General features: G+C 44.6%; 1 protein-coding gene across 1 annotated transcript in view; it reads left to right on the forward strand.

The window, feature by feature from the left end:
* The window catches only part of LOC138642825 (lipoxygenase homology domain-containing protein 1-like), a 302,432-nt gene that overhangs the window by 80,886 nt on the left and 196,460 nt on the right, over positions 1–25,086 (forward strand). Inside the window, exon 9 of the mRNA XM_069731356.1 lies at positions 20,955–21,083. Within this exon, the coding sequence (XP_069587457.1) occupies positions 20,955–21,083 (129 nt within the window). The remainder of the gene's footprint in view (positions 1–20,954; positions 21,084–25,086) is intronic.

Raw genomic sequence — 25,086 nt, forward strand, 5'->3', positions numbered from 1 at the left:
GTGATCACATAGACACAGCTCCTGTGCCGCACACAATAGCCATGACTACTCATATGTCAAAGTTCGGGAACATCTATTCGACCATGATGAATGGGTATATTAAAGGCTGTAAATGGGTTAAGCTTTCAGCTTACTGCTGGAAGCTGACAGATATAGCCTTGTGTTCTTCTACTTTAGTACTATCCATCTCCTGTGTAGCGTATGTACCACTGGAGAGTGTGGACCCACTGTGCCACGGGCTGGCCTCATTCTGGAGGAGCATGACTAATTGTCTAAGTGACTAAGTGTCTACTGGGTCTTCACTAGAGCCCCTGATGGTAGGATAGGCGGGGCCGATGGTCGACATGAGGTACTACTCCAGGGCAGTCCCCTGGTCAGAAGTACCTGACTGGAAGGACAGAGACATGAGTATGAGGTACAGGAGGAAAGAGGGAAAGTCTTAGTCAGACAATCCAGGGCAGGACAGGCAGCATTTTATCAGTATAAAAAGTTGAGGTCAGGAGCAGAGAGGTCAGGATAAACCGCAAACGAGCTTGGATCAAATCAGGAGAGGCAGAACAAACATGAACCCACATGATCCAGAGAAAAGCAACTGGGAACCAATGATTGGGCAGGGAGTCATGGGAGGAGCTGCCTAATAAACCTGCTGCTGCCTAGGGATAGTCTGGGAAAGGCAAACCCTACAAGACACAGCACGGTTAAAGGGACTCTGTCACCTGAATTTGGAGGGAACAATTTTCAGCCATAGGGGCGGGGTTTTCGGGTGTTTGATTCACCCTTTCTTTACCCGCTGGCTGCATGCTGGCTGCAATATTGGATTGAAGTTCATTCTCTGTCCTCCATAGTACACGCCTGCGCAAGGCAAGATTGCCAGGACAGGATTCTCCTATTATTTGAAGTAAAGGTCTTATCCAGAGGGACATCTTTTACAAGAACAGGAGCCACTTCTATAATTTTAGCGGGGTTAAAGATGTGCTGTGATTCCTCCTCAGAATCAGACACTTCAAAGAATCAAGACAACACATGAGTCTCAGGCAAGGAAGGCAGGACTGAAGGCATGGAAGGAGTGGACTTGGGCAAAACCTTGGCAAGGCAGTTGGAAGAACACGGCAATCCCCATTGAAGCACCTGACCGGAGGTCCAATCAACAACCAGCACATGTTCACAAACTTATGGAAGACCCAGAAGAACAGAGTTTACAGAGCTAGATAGCATATAAAAAGAGATTCTCTAAGAGTGCTGGGTTCTAATCTGCAGGGTGACAGGCAGTGTGACATAATGAATAGACTGTGCCAGGGGTTGACCTTCAATGGAGGCAACAACAAGGAGATGAACTAGCTGTTGCATAGGAACCTGATGAAGCGGGTCGGGGTGAATGAGGTTGGCAACAGATCTGGAGTCTTAGTGGGTTGCCATGGAGAGATACCTTTCTCCCCAAACTAAGGTAGCTTGGGTCAAAAGTTTTGGAAAACTAACTTTCCCATCTAGGGCTGACTCTTCGACTGTCCCAAGGTACTCGAGGCCCCCGGGCCTCTCTGGTCACTGACAAACATAATGTCCCTCACTTCCACAGTACATGCACATATTGTGATGATACCTTTGCTGTCGCTCTTACACAGAGAGTTTGGCCCACTCTACCTGAGTGGCACTATAGCAGGAGATGGAACTTGTGGTAGCAAAGTTTACTGAAAGGTTGGAACCGACCTGGGAGGTTCCCCTGAAGAGAAAATACAAGTGAGCCTGTTTCAGAGCTTGCTCATGGAAATAGAGAGTAATCCTAGAAACACAACTGTCCCCTTGCTAGAAATTTGTATACCTGGCTGCTGTTCGTACAGGAACCCATCCTCCAACACATGTGTGGATGCCTGGCCTGATAATAGTGTGAATGGCCCTTGTTCCTTCTCCTCCTCCTGTGCCACCATCTCATACATCATCGCCCGAAGTGTTGTTTATCTAGGAGGCATAGAAGAGGGTTAGTAATGCTGATGATGGTGTCATCAGTACTGCCCACTTCATATCCACTTCAAGCTACTACCATCTACAAAGCCATCCATAATCTGTCTCCCCCATATATACCTGGACTAAACTTCATCTTCCTCTTCTGCCACCACCTTATCCATCATCACCTTAAGCATTTTTTTCAAGGAAGCATAGAAATGGGATAGTAACGCATCAGCGTTGGCCATGTTCATAGAGTACTTGAGGCAGTGCAAAATGACACTAACATCCCACATGGTGGCAAACTCATTAGTCATGAAGTGGTGTTGTTTCGCAGAGCGACTCACCTGTGTGTTCTGCAGCGCAAACTCCAGTATCGCCTGCTGCTGCTCACACAGTCTCTCCAGCATATGTAAGGTGAAGTTCCACCTTGTGGGGTAGGGAGGCACTAAGCAGGATGGCAGATGTGACACTGCATCACAGACAGGTGAGCAGCATCAGGATGAGAACGCCAAAAGCGCACACAGATTTCCCACACTTTCTCACCGGATGAGGAGATGGTGGAGGAAGCAGAGTAGGATGATGAGGCAACATGAACAGAGAAAAGGCTAGAGGTCAGCCTTGGTGCGCAGTAGCAGCCAAGTTTATGGCTGGAAGGCACCTTGGTGCTTTTGCACCATGCTCCCTCTTTTGCTGTGCAGCTGGGGCAGCGTGACCTTCACCTCTTCCTCTGAACTGCCCAAGTCACTTAGATGACCTTGACTCCATGTGGGGTGTACGACCTCATCATACCCCATAGCATCATCACACCTTTCCAGTCTGTCCGTAAAGGTACCGTCACACATAACGATATCGTTAACGATATTGTTGCTTTTTGTGACGTAGCAACGATATCGTTAAGGATATCGTTATGCGTGACAGCGACCAACGATCAGGCCCCTGCTGGGAGATCGTTGGTCGCTGAGGAAAGTCCAGCACTTTATTTCATCGCTGGATCTCCCGCTGACATCGCTGGATCGGCGTGTGTGACACCGATCCAGCGATGTCTTCACTGGTAACCAGGGTAAACAGCGGGTTACTAAGCGCAGGGTCGCGCTTAGTAACCCGATGTTTACCCTGCTTACCAGCGTAAACGTTAAAAAAACAAACACTACATACTTACCTTCAGCTGTCTGTCCCCGGCGCTGTGCTTCTCTGTACTCCTCCTGCATCCTGTGTCAGCGCCGGCCAGCTGGAAAGCACAGCGGTGACGTCACCGCTCTGCTTTCCGGCTGACCGCGCTGACAGTGCAGAGGAAAGCAGAGCGCCGGAGGACAGACAGCTGAAGGTAAGTATGTAGTGTTTGTTTTTTTAACGTTTACGCTGGTAACCATGGTAAACATCGGGTTACTAAGCGCGGCCCTGCGCTTAGTAACCCGATGTTTACTATGGTTACCGAGGACCTCGGCATCTGGTTGCTGGAGAGCTGTCTGTGTGACAGCTCTCCAGCGACCAAACAGCGATGCTGCAGCGATCGACATCATTGTCGGTATCGCTGCAGCGTCACTTAGTGTGAAGGTACCCTTACTCTGCTGCCCTGCTAATCCACTTTCATCCTTTGCTAATCAACTTCTGTCCTCGCTACTCCTCTGTTTCTCCCCTCTGCAAATCCCTGCTAGTCTCCTAATTCCACAATTTATCCACTTCAAGCTTCTAGCACGGTCCATAATCTATCTCCCTCATATATCTCTGAACTAATCTCCCATTATCTACCACGACATAATCTTTAGGTACCGTCACACATAGCGACGCTGCAGCGATACCGACAACGATCCGAATCGCTGCAGCGTCGCTGTTTGGTCGCTGGAGAGCTGTCACACAGACAGCTCTCCAGCGACCAACGATCCCGAGGTCCCCAGTAACCAGGGTAAACATCGGGTAACTAAGCGCAGGGCCGCGCTTAGTAACCCGATGTTTACCCTGGTTACCATCCTAAAAAGTAAAAAAACAAACGCTACATACTTACCTACCGCTGTCTGTCCTCGGCGCTCTGCTTCTCTGGTCTGGCTGTGAGCGCCGGGCAGCCAGAAAGCAGAGCGGTGACGTCACCGCTCTGCTTTCCGGCTGACCGACGCTCACAGCCAGAGCAGGAGGAGAGCAGAGCACAGCGCTGGAGGACAGACGGCTGTAGGTAAGTATGTAGTGTTTGTTTTTTTACTTTTAGGATGGTAACCAGGGTAAACATCGGGTTACTAAGCGCGGCCCTGCGCTTAGTTACCCGATGTTTACCCTGGTTACCAGCAAAGACATCGCTGAATCGGTGTCACACACGCCGATTCAGCGATGTCTACGGGGAGTCCAGCGACGAAATAAAGTTCTGGACTTTCTTCCCCGACCAGCGATCTCCCAGCAGGGGCCTGATCGCTGCTGCCTGTCACACTGGACGATATCGCTAGCGAGGACGCTGCAACGTCACGGATCGCTAGCGATATCGTCTAGTGTGACAGTACCTTTTGGTCCTCCCAAGACCTCCTTCTCTCCTCTACAATTGTACTTTCCTCATCCAATCGCCTGCAAGATTTTGCCTGAATATTGCCCCACTCTGTAGAATTCTGTGGCCCAACACATCCAATTATCTCTTACATTCGGAACTTTAAAGCGGAACTTGAAAACTCATGTCTTCAGAACAGCTTACAATGATCCAGCTGACACCTCACCAATAGGGTTGAGCGAAACGGGTCGGCAATTTTCAGAAGTCGCCGACTTTTGGCAAAGTCAGGTTTCATGAAACCCGACCCGACCCCTGTGTGGGGTCGGCCATGAAGTCGGCGATCTTCTGAATCTGGAATCGGAATTCCGATACCGATTCCCGATATGTTTAAGATATCGGGAATTGGTATCGGAATTCAGATTTAGGTGTAAAATAAAGAATTAAAATAAAAAATATCGCCATACTTACCCTCTGACGCGCCCTGGTACTAACCGGGAACCTTCCTTCCTTAGAATCAGCCTTCGAGGACCTTGCGGTGACGTCGCGGTGACGTCGCGGCTTGTGATTGGTCGCGCGGCCGCCCATGTGACCGCTCGCGCGACCAATCACAAGCCGCGACGTCACCGCGACGTCACCAAAGGTCCTGGAAGGGCTGATTCTTAGGAAGGAAGGCTGCCGGAAAGAAGCAGGGCGCGTCCGAGGGTGAGTATATTCCTATTAGGTATATACTCACCCTCGGACGCGCCCTGCTTCTTTCCGGCAGCCTTCCTTCCTAAGAATCAGCCCTTCCAGGACCTTCGGTGACGTCGCGGCTTGTGATTGGTCGCGCGAGCGGTCACATGGGCGGCCGCGCGACCAATCACAAGCCGCGTCGTCACCGCGACGTCACCGCAAGGTCCTGGAAGGCTGATTCTAAGGAAGGAAGGTTCCCGGTTAGTACCAGGGCGCGTCAGAGGGTAAGTATGGCGATATTTTTTATTTTAATTCTTTATTTTACACTTAAATATGGATCCCAAGGCCTGAAGGAGAGTTTCCGCTCCTTCAGACCCTGGGAACCATTGGAAACCCAATGCACTGCATTGGGTTTCGAGTTTCGACTGACCCCGACCCTGACTTTTTTATAGGATCGGCCGATTTCACTCGACCCGACTTTTGAAAAAGTCGGGTTTCGTGAAACCCGACCCGATCCTATAAAAGTAAAGGTCGCTCAACCCTACTCACCAACACCAGAACTGCTGGAACCCCTGAACCTCCTGTCTCCTTCCCCATTATCCTGTAGAGTGTAATGCCGTAAGTGTAGGGTCCTCTCCCCTCTGTACCTGTCTGTCAATATTAGTTTGGTCATTGTAATTTCTATTTGTGTCTTGTATGTAACCCCTTCTCATGTACATAACCATGGAATCAATGATGCTTTAAAAAAGAAATAATTATCCTCTCAGAGAAGTTTCACCCAGTCCTCACCTCTGCCCTCCTTGCCGGACTACACACAGCAGAAAGCTGCAGCAGTTGGCACCTGTGTTTCATCATCATCATCATCATCATCAGAGATGTGCTGTGGTGGTGCACTGACCATTTGCACTACCCCTCCCACTTTCTCATCCTCAAACAGAACAAGTGGTTGGGCATCAGTGCACTCAAACTCTTCCATTTGTGGGGCATGGCCAGCTGGATGGCCCATGCAACCACAGCCAGCACTGTTATTAAAAATCAGAAATGACTGACGCATGACTTGTGGTTCAGACTGCTTGCCTGATTTGCAAGGGGTTGAGGTGGCAGACAAATGCCCAAGGTCCCCATGTGCAAAATCTGCACTTTTAGCACGGGGCCAGGTGGAAGACAAAGCAAAAGAACTGAAGGTACTCTCCATCAACGAATCTAAAACCATCTCTATCAAGTCCAAAAAAAGAAGAAACAAAGTATACCCGCACTGCTGTCATTCGCGATCACCTATCGGCGTGCTACAATATGCTGTACCAGCCCCTATACCTCCTACTCAATGCATGGGCATAAGGGGTGCTCAACCAAAAAGATATATAATTCAAAAGCAAAAGAAAAAAAGTGGTTAGCACTCACCAAACCCGATGCTGTAAAAAGTCTTTATTTTGACATGGACATGGACAGGGAGAACATGATGTCTGAAGGATGACAGCTGTTTCGCGCTACATGCACTTCCACAGATCCCGATGTCAGAGGGGGGAAGTGAGGCAACTAATAAAGCAGCCCTAACACCTCCCCACTTCTGACACCACACCTGACACCTCCCATTGAACCAACTGTGATCGGGATCTGTGGAAGCGCATGTAGCGAGAAACAGCTGTCATCCTTCAGATGTGAGTGCTAACCACTTTTTTTCTTTTGCTTCTAAAACCATCTCTACTTGTTCTAACCTCACCATTCATCCAGCGATACTCAGGCCTACAAAATTACACAGAACATTCTGTAACCTGTATACACCGGAGGACGAAGATGTTCCTTTTGGTCGCATAGCAGGCATAGATCTACCACGGCCTCTCTCTCCCTGCAGCAGCTACACCACCACACCCCAGCAACATAGCTATATCCACAATTTGTTGCTCTCATTATTGTTTTCACCCAAAAAAAGAGTATTACAGTGTTTGTATACAGAGAGAGCATGGCCAGTAGATAATTACACTGCCCATTTTCAGAGTACCCCAAAAAAATCAATAGAAAAACCCAAACAGTACCTGCTCCACCTTCGACTCTTCCAATTACAATGCTATCTCCATCTCCTCCTCAACCTCCTCTTTCACTTGGACCTCCGCTTCCAAGTTCAAGATTATAATTTGTTCTTTTTTGTATTCTACATTATTTTAAGGCATTTCCATATTCACATTTGTTTGCAGGCCATTTATCCTGCTTTTATCCCCATTTAACTTTCTTTGATATCCATTTTAAAGCACCAAAGTTCAGCTTGCTATTGACTTCTATTGGATACGGGTTCGGGGTCAAGTTTGGGATTAAGTTTGGATACTGAATCAAACTTTAAACTCTACTTTAGCCGAATCTGAACATTCATAGGTTCATTCTTTCCTACCCATTACATCTCCAAGAATATCCTAATGTCATGAATCTTGGGACCCCCATGCTCCCATATGGGGTTTGCCCAGGCCAGGGCTTGTCTAGAAAGCAGAGAGACCAGGAATGCAAACTTGGTCTAGTCAAAAGGAAAAGATGAGCATGGAGAATGAAGTGGATCTGGCACTGGTTTAAGAAGCCGCAGCTCTTCTTGGGATCTCCATCAAAGCGGGACACAAGTGGAAGCTGAAGCTTAGATTCTTCACCAGACACTGGAACTCTGCAGTTCCCCTGCAAATGATGTAGACACTGAGGTAAGTGAACCTGTCATGCTTGAGCCACGACACAGAAGTGAACAAATCATGCAGCTGAGTTGCCACCCCACCACATTAATTGGCGGCATCAGTTGGTGTTGACGCTCCCATTGAGAACATACATCCTCGTACAAGACTTGTGCTAGAGACTTGGGGTCAAATGGTCTCGATTTGTCAGCAGGGACAATAGCCAGATTGTACTGGAATGCTGAAGGGTGTGGACCCACTGCCCCACAGGCCGGGTGTAGACCCACTGCGCCATAGGCTGGAATGGCATCAGTAAGTGATACAGGGTCTCCCCTAGGGCCTCTGATGGTGAGGATAGGCTGGGCCACTGGTATACACAAGGTACCACTCCAAGGCAGTCCCCAGGTCTACAGCAGCTGACAGAGGGTCAGAGACACGGGTAAAAGGTACAGAAGGACAGAGATAATGACATGGTCAGACAATCCGAGTCAGGGCAGGCAGCACAGTTTCAGTCTACAAAGCCAAGGTCTGGATAAACTGTAAATGATCCAGGTCAATTGCAGGGGAGACAGAACACACATGCACACACAGGGATCCAGAAACAAGCAACTGGAAACTAATGATCGAGCAAAGAGTAGTAGGAGGAGCTGCCTAATAAACCCGGTTGTAAAAATTATGTGGGTACTATGGAATATGATGAAACAGCTGCAGCTAGAAGTACCAAGCTGTTGCACAACTCTTTGGGTGGATAATAGAAAAGCAGCTAGAAGAGAATAACCCAATAGACTAAAACGTAACTTTTACTGTTAATATTAAAAAGTGGACAAAACAATACAACATATAAACAAAGTGCTCACGCCGAAAACCGTGCTCTATTAAAAAACTGGTTTGATCTCACCAATTATGGACGAAGGGTACCCAAACCGATGCAAAAGGGTCCCAGGGAGGGTCCAGTAGTCAGTGAGAAGTGAGTCAGCCTCACTTCTTGTGGCAGACACCACACAGGACTGCCGGTATTTGGAGGCTATACAGCCACTGCATATAGCTCCAACTTATGGACTGCTAACTACATTTATGGACTTGTAAGCTACATTTGGGCCTGTTGGCCACTGAAACTCCCCTGATGAATCTCCGAGATTGGAGAAGAAACGCGTAGGGAGGCGCTATACTACATCTTACACGGTGGAGGGGTGTCCATAGTGGGGCTGATTTGGGCCTGTCCTTGTTAGGACAGGAGTCATTGCTGGGGCACGACAGGGGATATAGGACAGAGATCCCCCGTTCCTTCATTCTTACCCCACAACTACTGGACCCTCCCTGGGACCCTTTTGCATCGGTTTGGGTACCCTTCGTCCATAATTGGTGAGATCAAACCAGTTTTTTAATAGAGCACGGTTTTCGGCATGAGCACTTTGTTTATATGTTGTATTGTTTTGTCCACTTTTTAATATTAACAGTAAAAGTTACGTTTTAGTCTATTGGGTTATGCTCTTCTAGCTGCTTTTCTACTATGGAATATGATAGTGTGGGAAAAATGAACCTGAGACCAAAGCTGAGGCAAACAAGTGTATTTAACAAAGTAAGAAGTGGAACAAAAACTAACAGAGATCTTTCTGCAATTGTAGCGAAGTACACAGCAAAATATAGAAATGTTCAGCAAACTGAATAGTGTGGCGCTACCGCTAATACAAACCAGTCCAGCAGTAATATAATGTAGGAGTGCACACAGCACTTAAACGAGGAAGTCCAGCAATAATATGAGTGAGAATGCACACAGCACTTAAACGTTGAAGTCCAGTAATAATATGATCACAAGCACGCACAGCACTTATATGTGGAAGTCCAGTAATACACTGGTGGAGCGTTAACAGGAGAAAGTCTCTAAATGTACCTTTAGGCTGAAAAGTCCCACTCAAGTCCAATACCGCAGCCCAACAGACACGGTCCGAGAAGAGATAATGATGTTAGGATTTCTTACGGACCACAATAAATCCAGAGGTGAGTAGCTCCTCACTAGCAGTCCGGACAATAGGTAACCCTGGTCAGGGTCAAGGAGCCGCACAGAGGACTGAAGGCAGCTGAATGTGGAGAGGTAGAGCACTGAGTAACAAGCAGCAGCAGGGAGTCAAGAAGCAAGGAGGATCTCCTGATCTGGACTAAAATAGCAGGACCAACAGGAAGTTCAAGGGCAGGGCGAAGTACCAGACTCCATCTTGGACAAGGGCAAAACAGGCTCCAAGGAACATCCAGAACCCTTGCACTGCTGCTGCGTACAGTTTGGCTGGGGAAGGCAAACCTTGCAGGACACAGCAGGGTTATATTACTGTAGGATCTGGCTCTGTTGCCCTAAAGTCAGGTGGAGATTCTCTTTGAGCAGAGCTGGCAGTGAGCTTAAGCAGCTCAGGTTGATGGGAAAGCAGAGTGGTGAATGCATTTAGTAGGGCAGCGTTGAGATAGCGTTCGAGACTCTGGTGTGACATGAATTTGTTTCCTGTTTTGACTGCATCTTGTTTTACTGACTATTCTTACATCTTCTGATTTTGTACTTTTCCTGCCCTCTTGGTTCTGATCCAGTTACCTGACCACTCCTGCAAGCCTGCACTATCGGATAGCTGCTTATCCTATGACCACTGCTCAGGGGCCCATGTTTAAGTCCAGATACCTTGTACAGCGATTAAAGGGTGAAAGTCAGGGAAACCCATGGGATCTGGTAAGCAGAGATGCTTACTTGTCCATGGTTTACTATTATAGAGCTGCCAGGCGACCACTGGCAGAGCCCCATTACACTTACTTTGCAGCAGAAACCTGCACCAGAATTTTGGCAAATATTTGCCTCCTTGTTCCACATGTTAATCCATGCTGCACTTTTCAACGAACCTCGTGCCCTAGTTGTTGGACAATAGATAAAAAGTGTCTAAAACACATAATTATGGTGCAAGCCATAAAAGACAGGTTTTTTTGCTGCAAATTACAGCACAATTCTCATACATTTTAGTTTGATTAATGAGCCTCAATGATTATCAGGAATCTGAAATCTAGCATACCCCCTGACCTGTGCTAACAGACATTCAAGCACTTTCTGACTGCGTTAGGCTTCTTTCACACTTGCGTCGGCAGTTTTTCAACGCATCCGCTGCCCATTCTGATGTCTGGGGAAGAGGGGGCGGATTTCTAGCCACGCATATGCAGTAGAAAATGGCGGACACGACGTACAAAAAAATGTTCCCTTGAACGTTTTTTCGTGACGACGGTCCACCAAAACATGATGGATCAATTGCACGATGGACGCGACGTGTGGCCATCCGTCGCTATTACAAGTCTATGGGAAAAAACTCATCCTGCGGGCACATTTGCAGGATCCGTTTTTTTCCCAAAACGACGGATTGCGACGAATGCCAAACGACGCAAGTGTGAAAGAAGCCTTATACTGTGATTTTGCTGTATCAGATTGGCTGATGTGTTTCTGTGTAAGCCCATTGTATGCTGAGAATTCTATTACAGCAAGAAGAGAATGATAACGAACTACAAGTACAGAAGTCGCAGCTGCCAACTTGACGGCTGACATATTATGTTTATGTTAATGTTGTAGCAGATCTCTGCTCTTTACGCTATCCATTTACCGTTGTCATTATTCTCATTTACTCCGAATAAGCAGTGCGCTCTGCAGACAACATAGGCAAGATACACTATTGCTTGTCTCAGACGCCAAGTCGATGGTTGCTACATCTGTAGACAGCTAACCAGTGAGAAAAGGCAGATCTTCAAGTGATTGGCACCTTATACCGAAGTAAACCCACTTTAGTACAGGAGATTTGATTTACATAAGTAATGTAAGAAAAAAAACTAACTAGCTCACCCTCAAGATTTGGCTATAGGGGAAGAAAAGTAAGTACCGGTACTAATTTTTCAGGGGAAGAAAAGTAAGTACCGGTACTAATTTTTCAGGGGAAGAAAAGTAATTTGACAAACTGATTTTTAGGCAAACTAATAAAATTATAGTATGAAATCACAAAAAGAAACTTTACTACAGCGGCAGCACCTCTCTTATTTGTAGGCTGCTTCCGGAATTGCAGTTCTTTACCATCTAAGTGAATATGGCCAAGCTGCAATGCTAGACAATAGTTAGCTTTTATAATAGAACCAGTCTCCTGAATTTAGGTAATACATGTAAAGTTTTATCTAAGGATTCATAACATTTCCAAATGCATTTCTATAGCTCTGCAATGTAATGTAATGCAAATGTACTGGTTAGAATTCCACCTGCTTTTCGTAGCATTTGAAGACCTTGCCGCCCCTGATTACATCATGTCGTGACCCTCTATTATACCAGGCTTAACCTATTTCTAATAGTTCATGCACTCAATCTGTTGAATAGTGAGATGATTATCACATATGAATACAAATAAGAAGTAAGATGAGCAATTTGACTAAAAGGCAAAAAATGTCCTGCATTCAATTTTATACATTTTTGTGTAATGGAAATAAGTGCTGGAAGAGTGGATACCAGTGTTTTGTAAAATCCTTGTGATTTTGCCGAATTTGTGGACTAAAATTGCATATACTGTACAATAACTCACTTGCAAAACTATCACTGCAATGGGGCAGATGCCATGACAGTGTGGAGATGATTTTGCCAGCTAATTCAATGAGAATCCTGAAGTGTTGCAGTGCATTTTTTCCTGCAGCTTGTCAATTCTTTGTGTGGACTTTTAGCGTTTTTCACCTATTGACTTCAATTGAGTCAGTCAAATCTGCAGCAAAAACGCAGGATTAAAAATGTTTACGGATTTGCTGAGTTTTTGTTTGCATTTTTACAGGCTTCCTATGGTGTTTCCCAAGCTGTCATCTGTGTGACAGGGTGGGAAACACCGGCGCGGTGGTACTGATCGGCAGTATTGTTACCGCCGGTAAGATCGCTACTGCCGTCAGAGCATTGCAGGGTCACATTATCAGATGTCGGCATGACCTCGCAGAGATACTGAGACCCGCAGTGGTGACCCGCGGTAAAAAGCTTACCACATGTCAGCAGGCGCCGACTGATGAGAGACTGCTCCTCCCATCAGGCTACATCTGCTGTCAATGATAACAGTGATAGCAGGAGCTACTGATTATTATTATTTATTTATATAGCACCATTAATTCCATGGTGCTGTACATGAGACGGGGTTACAAACAAAGTTATAGATATCGTTTACAGTAAACAAATTTACAATGACAGACTGGTACAGAGGGGAGAGTACCCTGTCCTTGCGGACTTACATTCTACGGGATAATGGGGAAGAGACAGAAGGTCGGGGGTGCAGCAGCTCCAGTGGTGGTGAGGGGGCAGCTTGGGTGGTGGTGAGGCGGCAGAATGGTTATTGCAGGCTGTAAGCTTTCTTGAAGAGATGGGTTTTCAGGTTCCATCTGAAGGATGCGATGGTGGTGGATAATCGGACGTGTTGAGGCATGGAATTCCAGAGGATGGGGGATATTCGGGAGCAGGGCCGGTTTTGGACAAAGTGGGGCCCTAGGTAAAAGTTTAAAATGAGGCCCCTAATGCTCACATATTGCACCATGACGCTCAAACATTTTGGTTGCATTTACATGCGTTGAGCTCAGACCGTTCAATGTGTGTGATTGACAATATTGAAGTCATTTGGCTCTTGCTTCTTGGCCTCTTTACACCGTCTGAGGAAGAATGATGGGGACAGAACACTAGTAGATCAATCTGTCCCCATATAGTATCATGTTATAAGCAGCAGGGCTGTATATACAGTATATATAAACTCTAGTCTGTTCAGCCAGCATTAAAAATGTGCATGGCACACACACACTCTCACACACTATTACTGTGTGTTTATACCCAGCCATCTACATATACTAATAACATATATTCAAGTTATAATAATGCAAAAAATTATATATATATATATATATATATATATATATCTTATATATAATTGTCTAAGGGTCACTTCTGTCTGTCTGTCTGTCCTTCTGTCACGGTTATTCATTCGCTGATTGGTCTCGCCAGCTGCCTGTCATGGCTGCCGCGACCAATCAGCAACATGGACAGTCCGGAAGAAAATGGCCACTCCTTACTCCCCGCAGTCAGTGCCCGGCGCCCGCATACTCCCCTCCGGTCACCGCTAACACAGGGTTAATGCCGGCGGTAACGGACTGCGTTATGCCGTGGGTAACGCACTCCGTTACCACCGCTATTAACCCTGTGTGTCCCCAACTTTTTATTATTGACGCTGCCTATGCGGCATCAATAGTAAAAAATGTAATGTTAAAAATAATTTTAAAAAAACCAAAACCTGCTATACTCACCCTCCATAGTCGCTAGCGCCGGCCGCCATCTTCCGTTGCAGGTTCCGGCGGTAAAGATGGTATGGGAGAATGGGAGGAGGACCTGCCATGACGTCACGGTCATGTGACCGTGACGTCATCACAGGCCCTGCGCGCCTGCGCGAGAAGGACCTGCCATGACGTCACGGTCATGTGACCGCAACGTCATCACAGGCCCTGCACGCCTGCGCTAGAAAGACCTGCCATGACGTCATGGTCATGTGACCACGACGTCATCACAGGTCCTGCGCTCATACCAACCCTGGGACTGGAAGCTGCCGTGGACTACAAGGGGCCCTCGGAAAGGTGAGTATATGTTTATTTTTTATTTTTTAACCTGTGACAAACCTGGCTGGGCAATATACTACGTAGCTGGGCAATTTACTACGTGACTGGCCAATATACTACATGGCTCTGTGCTCTATACTACTATTGCAATTTTAAAACGGAATAGTTACAATTGTACCTATTCACCCGGACGAAGGTTAATTATAAGAGCCTGGGAAGGAGAGTAGTAAGCTCCCAAAGCTGAAACAGTTCTAACATGCAGGCAGCGTAACTGGCTTCTTACCATCATTGACAGAAGTCCCAAGAGTGAAGTCCAAAGCAGGGGTGTCAAACTGCATTCCTCGAGGGCTGCAAACAGGTCATGTTTTCAGGATTTCCTTGTACTGCCCAGGTGATAATTTAATCACCAACTCATTATTTGTGTAGGTGATTAAATTATCACCTGTGCAGTACAAGGAAATCCTGAAAACATGACCTGTTTGCAGCCCTCGAGGAATGCAGTTTGACACCCCTGGTCCAAAGAGTGAGGGTTGCAGATGAGAGGTCCCTAGAGCTAAGATCCAGAGACAAGAGAATGGATTTGGAAGAATGGTGAAGTGAGCGGGGTTAAGTACGAGAGGAAGAATACCAGGTCACTGCAGAAAGGAACATCTGTGTGGGATGTTACTTCCAGCATAGACGAACGGTACAGAGTGTGGGATGGGGCAGAGCTCCGGCAACGGAGACTGCCAGTGTGACAAGCATGTTGCGCAGCAAATGACTCTCATATATAGGACTTGCACCTTAGTGGGAAATACCGGTGACCCTTGTAAGGGCCAGTAAAATGAGCAGAGTTTCTTAAAGGGAATACAATGATAATGGGTATAGTAGTGAGAATAACGTCCGGTGAACTGAAATAGGAATACTAAGCATACTGACCAACCACCATCTAACCACTAGATAATAAGAGCAATGTACATAAATAAAATGTTGAATACATATCATAGTGAGTTGCATCACCGTATTTTGATAGTGTAATAATACATTGTACAGTATTGACCTTGTTATTGTTTCCCACAATATTGTGCTGATTTTATGAATATAAATACTAATAACTGGATTTCCTTTTTGTGTTAGTCTAATAAATAGATTGTCTCTACATTGTCACGCACCTGTTTACAGTATAGGAGAAGTGTATAATTGTGTGCCATTAACATGCTGAACGACAAATCTGCTGATAGTTTTTTCCAGTTGGGACTTTAAAAAGAGAACAAGAAGGAGACCTAGGACTTAACACTGGAGTGAGAAAAGAAAGAAGAGCGAGAAAGAAAGATACATGAAAAGAGCAGTCAGAGAGGTTAACTAAGACAGAGCAGTATCCTCAAGGCCGGTAGAGCGAAGCAGAATGAGTTGGAGTCGGTGATCAAACACTGCAGTATTCCAGAAGAATTAGAAGATAGTAGTTGCCAATTCATTTAACCGTTGCTAGATGTTTAAAGACTCTAGTAAGGATTGCTCCTGTAGAGAGTATCGTGCATTTACACCAATAGAATTGGCTAAACACAGTTAGTAGGAGTAAACTTTAGTTTTAGTTTTTAGTCATGTAAAGTTTTGACGGCAGTGTTATGAAGGAGTATAACGCTCATTTGGTGGATTATCGGATCACTAATGCAGCATAGCACCCTGTATAAATATGGGATGTGCTGCTTGTAACATGAGACTGTATGGGAACAGACTATTTGTATTAGTATTTCTTCCTTCCATATCATTGTCAGCCTAAGCAAACAGGCCAGAAAACGAATATTGAATAACTTGTGCAAAGTTCCTCACTGTTCACAAATGGTGCATTGTCTGGCGATAGATTACTCATATAAATGCAGACACAACATTGGAGACACACTGATATTATGGGCAGGTTATTGTCAAATTATCCTTTTTGTCCGTTAGATCAACCCTGGCACTGCCTAGCATTTCTGGTTGATGTCATATACTTCTAGTGATGTCTAAGTTTGTCAACAAAGTTTAGAAACAAATTAAACATTATCACTGTGTCCAACATGTATGCTAAACCCCAACCTGGCATGGGCAATGGTTGTGGTAGGGCAATAGAATAAAAACCTAGTGTCACAGATAAGAATCTGTTAACCACTGTCGTTAGCAGAACCAAACACAGATCACATTTGGCCTACTTTGCCTCTGGCAAGCACATTAGTGGAAAGGAAGCAGAGGCCGTAAAGGAGTATATGTCTCATCACTCATGTCAACCACAGCAGGATGATGTTGCCTCTGACGGAGACACTTTCAACTGAAGTCAGTGTTCTGCTCAGCCTCCATAACACTTAATGTTGCTCATAGCAGAATCTCAAATATGTCACACCAAATTAAATTAATTAAGAGAAATTTTTATTAAAAAATTATCAATTATTTCCAAAATTGTTAGAAAATCTTATGAAGGGAGGAACTTGTGTATTATCCAGATAAATCTGTGTTCCATAACCAGGAGAAGCTTTTGCACAGTGGACCATTGCCAACTCCATGTGTGAACAGATGACCCCTTTCCAATGCCTGCACAGTCAACACTTCCACAGGTGCGAAACCTGTGTACAGGGCAGATCAAAAGGGCAACATTGTTTAAAATGATCACACCAAAATTATCCATTACTGTAATTTTATTTTTACAATATTAACAACTTGGGCAGCACAGTGACTCAGTGGTTAACACTGCTGCCTTGCAGCGCTGGAGTCCTGGGTTCAAATCCCACCAAGGACAACATCTGCAAGGAGTTTGTATGTTCTCCCCGTGTTTGCGTGGGTTTCCTCTGGTTACTACGGTTTCCTCCCACATTCAAAAGACATACTGATAGGGAATTTAGATTGTGAGCCCCATCGGGGACAGTGATGATAATGTGTGCAAACTGTAAAGCGCTGCGGAATATGTTAGCGCTATATAAAAATAAAGATTATTATTTAATTTCACAAATAACCCAAGCATCTGCAGTAGCTCCAATTAGAAGATATATGGCATGATAGCTCAGATAATTTATCTGCCAGTGCAAAACTTGATATACAGCAGTAAACATAGCTGCATCACCCAAATAGTCAGGTTCAGTTCTACCTGCAGTGTCCTTTCTCCAGCAGGTACCCTGAGCTCTAATCCCATGATTAAGATTGGATCAGTGGCAAGAACTCACCCAGTTTGCTTCGGGGGCCCTGCCATGTCCAACCTCCAGTCTACTGTTAGTAAGGGTGTTCAAAGTGGTTGGTGGCTTTGTCACACTAAAGCAGAGCAGGTTATCCATCACCCGACATTTGTCAAAATAAATCAGGAATCATTAGTGCTGAATTTCATTCACCTACAGCTGGTGTCAATGATTAAATTGGTCATGCCTCCTACCAGCCTGACTGTCCACTGTCTGTCTTCTAAATCATTCTGCCGTCAGTGCTAGAGGGCCATGCTCAGCTTGGCATCTACTCCCTGTCCATCATGTCATCTATACTGAAATACTGTTGCTACCAGGACTGACTAAACTGCCACACATGTCCTTGCATGCCACACCTGAATTCTCCACCCTATTGCTTCTGTTGCAGCCACTGCACAGTAAAACCAATCACACATTTCCTGACCACCCATTGTATGTTATAGTTCTAGACAGTAGTACTTATGCTGAGAAATTTACTCTTTTGAGGGTAAACAAACATGATACAGCTCCTAAAATAGGGTGCATTTTTGAAATGGCATGGTGTGAAGGCTCCGTACCTCGCCACCCGCCTGACGTCAATATCACATCAGCGGGGTCATGTCGTAAGGCTTCCCCAGTTGTACCAACATGACGTTGCACCTCCTGAGCACACATAAGGTTCAAATTGGTAAGGTTTTACACAGACACCCCCTGCCCACATGGGCCCAGGGAGGCACGGACAGTGAGATGATCTAGACCATGCAGACACTGATGTGGCATCGCACTCGTCCACAACCCTGACAGACTGAGAGGCCCCTCTCACTAGCACCAGTGTAACCTGGTCAGACCGGTAAGACTTCCCCCAGTTCCTCATTCGATATAAGCCTGGTGTGTTAACAAGGTTATATTGGTCCAGAAACCAGCCCCGGTATCATGGAAAATTAAACCGAAAAATAGACATTTGGATTAGTGGATCGAGATAAAAGAGCAGCCCAAGGTTAAATTATATATGTAATTGCCTTAAGGGCACAATAGACATTACACTATATACACAATGGTTATACATATACAGTAGTCACATATGCAAATACAACATCAGTAAGACAAAAGATATAAGATGGATCATGTCAATTACCGGGTGATGTTCAGTCATGTGTATGCTGGGCCTCAGGGGGCATCGCATTCCAGCTGGATCCTAGGTCCTTCACAGCACATTTCTTGATGTGACCCTGTTCGAAGTGGACTGCATATCTGAGAGAGAGAGACAGAGACCACATGGCCCTACACTAGCTTTTATCCCCTTTGGGTCACTCCCCTCCTGCCCTCTGGGCTGAACCTAAATCCCATCCCCTGGAGGTTTGTAGCAAAATCTCCCAAAACCTATGAAAGGTCATAACTCCTTTCTGGACAGTCCTAGGGTAGCAGTTCTGGCACCATGGGATCTGGTCAGGCCTCTGCTATTTCTTTAAGACCAAACACAGCTTTACTACCTGGCTTCTATTAGCTGTTCTATGTAGCTCCATACCCCTGGGTGCTAGAATGGATCGAGACTCTGGAAGGCATTCGGCCCGATCCAGAGATCATGAAAATGTAACCGTGTCCGGCCAGGGCACATGATAAACCCATATTATCCTTATGATATCCTAACTGTCTGAACAAATCAGGCGGGACCAGTTGCATCACCAGATGTCTTGTTACAGCTACACATGCTTACAGGACGATTGTGAGCTGCCATTACATCAGCCTATCCTTCACATGGTAACTATAAGGCTGCCGTCACACTAGCAGTATTTGGTCAGTATTTTACATCAGTATTTGTAAGCCAAAACCAGGAGTGGAACAAATAGAGGAAAAGTATAAACACATGCACCACTTCTGCATTTATCACCCACTCCTGGTTTTGGCTTACAAATACTGATGTAAAATACTGACCAAATACTGCTAGTGTGATGGCAGCCTCAGCCATAGCTTCTTCAATTTGAAAACAGCACTCCTGTTTAGTCTCCCATAAAAAGGGATCATTTTTATACATCTTGAGCCTTTGCAATTGCCTAATCATTTTGTTTTTTTGCAGCCCAGTTGTGAACACCCAAAAAGGGAATATTTTTACATTGTAGTTGTCAAATAATAACTTCTTCACGTTCAAAATAGTACATCTGTGTGTACCTAATTACAGTAAGACTATGTGCACACTTTCAGGATTTTTCGCAGAAAATTCCGGAGAAAAACCGGAAATTTTCTGCAAGAAATCTGCATGCGTTTTTGATGCGGTTTTGCCGCGTTTTTGCCGCGGTTTTTCCGGACATTTCCCAATGCTTTTTGTAGTGGGAAATCTGCAAAAAAAACACAAAATTAATTAAAATGCTGCGCTTTTTACCGCGATGCGTTTTTTTTGCAGAAAAAAACGCATCGTGTGCACAAAACATGCGGAATTCATTCTAAATGATGGGATACTTATTGTATGCGGGTTTTTTTGCAGTTTTATAGAGTTTTTATCGGGGAAAAACGCGAAAAAAACGCGAAAAAACAGCAACGTGTGCACACAGCCTTAATATAATTTTTGAACTGCTTGTGTAAAAAGCCTCCATTTGCACCGCCTGTTTAAAAAAAGCACAGCAACGCATGCATCTGCACCCTGTAAGAGATTTTTTAACTGTTTGTACAATATAAGGCTGCCGTCACACTAGCAGTATTTGGTCAGTATTTTACATCAGTATTTGTAAGCCAAAACCAGGAGTGGAACAATTAGAGGAAAAGTATAATAGAAACATATGCACCACTTCTGCATTTATCACCCACTCCTGGTTTTGGCTTACAAATACTGAGGTAAAATACTGACCAAATACTGAGCGTGTGACAGCAGCCTAAGTAGCTTAAAAAATGGGAAACTGCTGTGTGTTGTTAAATTGGCTGCTGGTTAACATCAGTTGCTATCTGTGTCCAGATAGGTTGAGATCATTTGGACATTACAAATGCTGTGTTTGCATTACTCACCTCAAGTTGAATAGATTCCAAGGGGAATTCAGAGTGGTATACACATATTTTCTAGGCAATTGGAGGATTGTTAACTATGCAATTTGCATAGAATAAATTCACTTCAAATCAAATTGTTAAGGAAAATTCACCAAATTTCAAAAGATCCGATCATCTCTAATTATTAACATAAAAAAAAGAAATAGGCATACATCACAAAATATCATCCGAATTACTATGATTTTCATAGCATTTTGCATGACTTTATAAAGCTTTATTTACTTACATTATTTACTTTATGAAGCTATTCTTTGGTGCAATAATGATTATCTAATCAAAGTAATAATAACAGAAAACTATATAGAGATATGGTTTTATCTAGTATATCTATCAGACCTACTAATGAGGAAATATGATTATCTGGAGACATTTTAAACATGAAAACTAATTTCCATTTGACAATTTTTTTTTGTTTAGATTTGTGGTTCCTAGAGAAAATCATTGTCAAAGAAGATTACTCTTGTACCTGTCACACATTTTATTACAATGACTGGATCACAAGCCTTTCGGGAGAAGAATTGACTGAATCTGTAATTATGCTGACAGGTAATGCCATAGTTAAGGCCCAAATTATGGTAGTTATAGCGGGTTATTCATTTTCATTCCAAATGTCTTGGTATGCTGGGTTATCTTTTTAAAAGAAACCTGTCAGCAGGATTGAGGTGAGTAACCTAAATACACTGTCAGATTGGCGCCATTATACTGATTAAAGTGATATCTTGATTGATGAAACCTGTCTTGTCGTTGTTTTTTAATCTTTATTTTCAGTTTTGAGTTAATGATATGCCTGTGCCGGCCTGTGGGGCAGGCCTTTATGTGGTGCTCTGTTTAGCTATTCATCTGTATGGCTTCTTACAGGTCATTGACCCATCAGTGACCTGCCCCTAGTTTACATAATAAATATTATATATATCTTGAAAAAAAAATCCTCTTCCGAAGACAGGCGTCACCGGTGGTGCCTGCACTGCAGCATCATCTCATATAGTGTATAACGTGTATATAATCTTTTTCTTTCATGTTATCCATAAATTCCTAAAAAAAAACAAAAAAAACAATTTTTAAATGGTGCCAGTCACGCCTGCGCTTGGCACCATCTTAGTGGAGACTAGCAATATGGATCACCAATAGCTGCTACTGCGCAGGCGCGGCCCACACCATTTTCAAACTGATTTTTTGTTTGTAAGAAATTTATGGATATCATGAAAGAAAAGGATTACATACACATTATACAGTACAGACCAAAAGTTTGGACACACCTTCTCATTTAAAGATTTTTCTGTATTTTCATGACTATGAAAATTGTACAGTGACACTGAAGGCATCAAAACTATGAATTAACACATGTGGAATTATATACTGAAACAACTGAAATTATGTCTTATATTCTAGGTTCTTCAAAGTAGCCACCTTTTGCTTTGATGACTGCTTTACACACCCTTGGCATTCTCTTGATGAGCTTCAAGAGGTAGTCAGCGGGAAGGGTCTTCTAACAATCTTGAATGAGTTCCCAGAGATGCTTGGCACTTGTTGCCCCTTTTGCCTTCACTCTGCGGTCCAGCTCACTCCAAACCATCTCGATTGGGTTCAGGTCTGGTGACTGTGGAGGCCAGGTCATCTGGCGTAGCACCCTATCACTCTCCTTCTTGGTAAAATAGCCCTTACACAGCCTGGAGGTGTGTTTGGGGTCATTGTCCTGTTGAAAAATTAATGATGGTCCAACTAAACGCAAACCGGATGGAATAGTATGCCGCTGCAAGATGCTGTGGTAGCCATGCTGGTTCAGAATGCCTTCAATTTTGAATAAATCCCCAACAGTGTCACAAGCAAAGCACCCCCACACCATCTCACCTCCTCCTTCATGCTTCACGGTGGGAACCAGGCATGTAGAGTCCATCCGTTCACCTTTTCTGCGTCACACAAAGACATGGTGGTTGGAACCAAAGTTCTCAAATTTGGACTCATTAGACCAAAGCACAGATTTCCACTGGTCTAATTTCCATTCCTTGTGTTCTTTAGCTCAAACTAGTCTCTTCTGCTTGTTGCCTGTCCTTAGCAGTGGTTCCTAGCAGCTATTTTACCATGAAGGCCTGCTGCACAAAGTCTCCTCTTAACAGTTGTTGTAGAGATGTGTCCGCTGCTAGAACTCTGTGTGGCATTGACCTGGTCTCTAATCTGAGCTGCTGTTAACCTGTGATTTTTGAGGCTGGTGACTCAGATAAACTTATGCTCAGAAGCAGAGTTGACCCTTGGTCTTCCTTTCCTGGGGCAGTCCTCATGTGAGCCAATTTCTTTGAAGCACTTGATGGTTTTTGCCACTGCACTTGGGGACACTTTCAAAGTTTGACCAATTTTCTAAACCGATTGACCTTCATTTCTTAAAGTAATGATGGCCACTCATTTTTCTTTACTTAGAATTTGTATTATGGCAAGAAAAAAGCAGCTAACAGTCTATTCAGTAGGACTATCAGCTGTGTATCCACCAGACTTCTGCACAACACAACTGATGGTCCCAACCCCATTTGTAAGGCAAGAAATCTCACTTATTAAACCTGACAGGGCACACCTATGAATTGAAAACCATTCCTGGTGACTACCTCTTGAAGCTCATCAAGAGAATGCCAAGAGTGTGCAAAGCAGTCATCAAAGCAAAAGGTGGCTACTTTGAAGAACCTAGAATATAAGACATAATTTCAGTTGTTTCACACTTTTTTGCTAAGTATATAATTCCACATGTGTTAATTCATAGTTTTGATGCCTTCAATATGAATGTACAATTTTCATAGTCATGAAAACACAGAGAAATCTTTAAATGAGATGGTGTGTCCAAACTTTTGGTCTGTACTGTATATCCCTGCCGAAGAATGCGGTCCCTGAGAATCTGCTTGGTGGCCTGATAAAAGGTCATCTAGGGCCGTAAATGGCCCTGGGGCCTGAGGTTTCCCACCCCTGCTCTATATCGTTCATTCTTGGCACATACAGCCCCCTCCTCACTATCTTATTGATGAGGGGACAGGTATGCGTCTCTGTCCTGAAATACTCTGTGCTGGAGATCCTGCCTTATGTATCTGTGTATGATTTCCCCCTTCCTCTATATCGTCCATCCTTGGCACATACAGTACAGCCCCCTCCTCACTATCTTATTGATGAGGGGACAGGTATGCGTCTCTCCTGAAATACTCTGTGCTGGAGATCCTGCCTTATGTATCTGTGTATGATTTCCCCCTTCCTCTATATCGTCCATCCTTGGCACATACAGTACAGCCCCCTCCTCACTATCTTATTGATGAGGGGACAGGTATGTGTCTCTCCTGAAATACCCTGTGCTGGAGACCCTGCCTTATGTACCTGTGTATTTTATCCCCCTTCCTCTATATCAGGGGTGGGGAATCTTTTTCTGCCAAGGGCCATTTGAATATTTATACTGTCCTTTGGGGGCCGTACAAACTCCACCCACAAAGTGCATTCTGACTCGGGCACTGGTGTCAGAACGCAATCTTTCATTGCATGCCCTTCAGTATTCAGTAGTGAAAATTGCATGTGTGTGCTAACAGAGCAAGAAGAAATTAATGAGCTGGTTGTAATCAAAATATAGCTCCCTGGGCAAGAATGCGGTCCTGAGAATCTACTTGGGGGCCGAATAAAAGGTCATCGAGGGCCGTAAATGGCCCTGGGGCCTGAGGTTCCCCACCCCTGACCTAACGGATCCATTTTTATACATTTCAATGTTAAAAAAACAGATCCAGTTAAAGTCAAGTTCTTTTACAGGACAAAAAAAATTGTGTCTGTGCAACTTTTTTGTCAATGCATTTCTTCTGGATTCATTTCAAATTAATGATAACTGAACATGTGAATTTAGACTAAGCAGGAGCTGAAACACAGGACTGAACCAGAGAAAGTAAACCTTTAACTGGCAGTGGGAATCAGAGGTTTAAGACTCGGGAAGGCGGTGTGTGTGCAAGCGTATCCTTCGTGCTTTCAGGTGGATTCTGGCTCTCTGATGGGTTGCCTCTTTTGGCAAGGGGGGGGGGTCGGCGCAGTTACTGCCTTACCTGTATACTCCATTCAAGGGGGCCTGCCTCAGGATGTGCTGTGGATGGGAGGTGGGATACCATTGCTTCCAGGTCTGATGCTATTCAGGTGACCAAGGACGAAGGATGCTGGTGTAACAAACCATAGTATACCCAGAGTCCAGATTATGCCCAGAGTTAAAGCGACCTAGGCTTCATTATACTCCAGGAATATTATGGCCTAGGCCAATTTATACTCCAGGGTATAAATTGGCAGAGGCCATTTCATACCCCCTTATGCCAGATTAAACCCTCCATGATATCAGCAGCATTGAGTGATATACACAAGAGATAAGGTACCTTCACACATAACGATATTGTTAACGATATCGTTGCTATTTGTGACGTAGCAACGATATCGTTAATGAAATCGTTATGTGTGACAGCAACCAACGATCAGGCCCCTGCTGGGAGATCGTTGGTCGCTGAATAAAGTCCAGAACTTTATTTCGTCGCTGGACTCCCTGGAGACATCGCTGGAT

This window comes from Ranitomeya imitator, chromosome 6, assembly GCF_032444005.1.
Source record: "Ranitomeya imitator isolate aRanImi1 chromosome 6, aRanImi1.pri, whole genome shotgun sequence".
NCBI classification, from domain to species: Eukaryota; Metazoa; Chordata; class Amphibia; order Anura; family Dendrobatidae; genus Ranitomeya; species Ranitomeya imitator.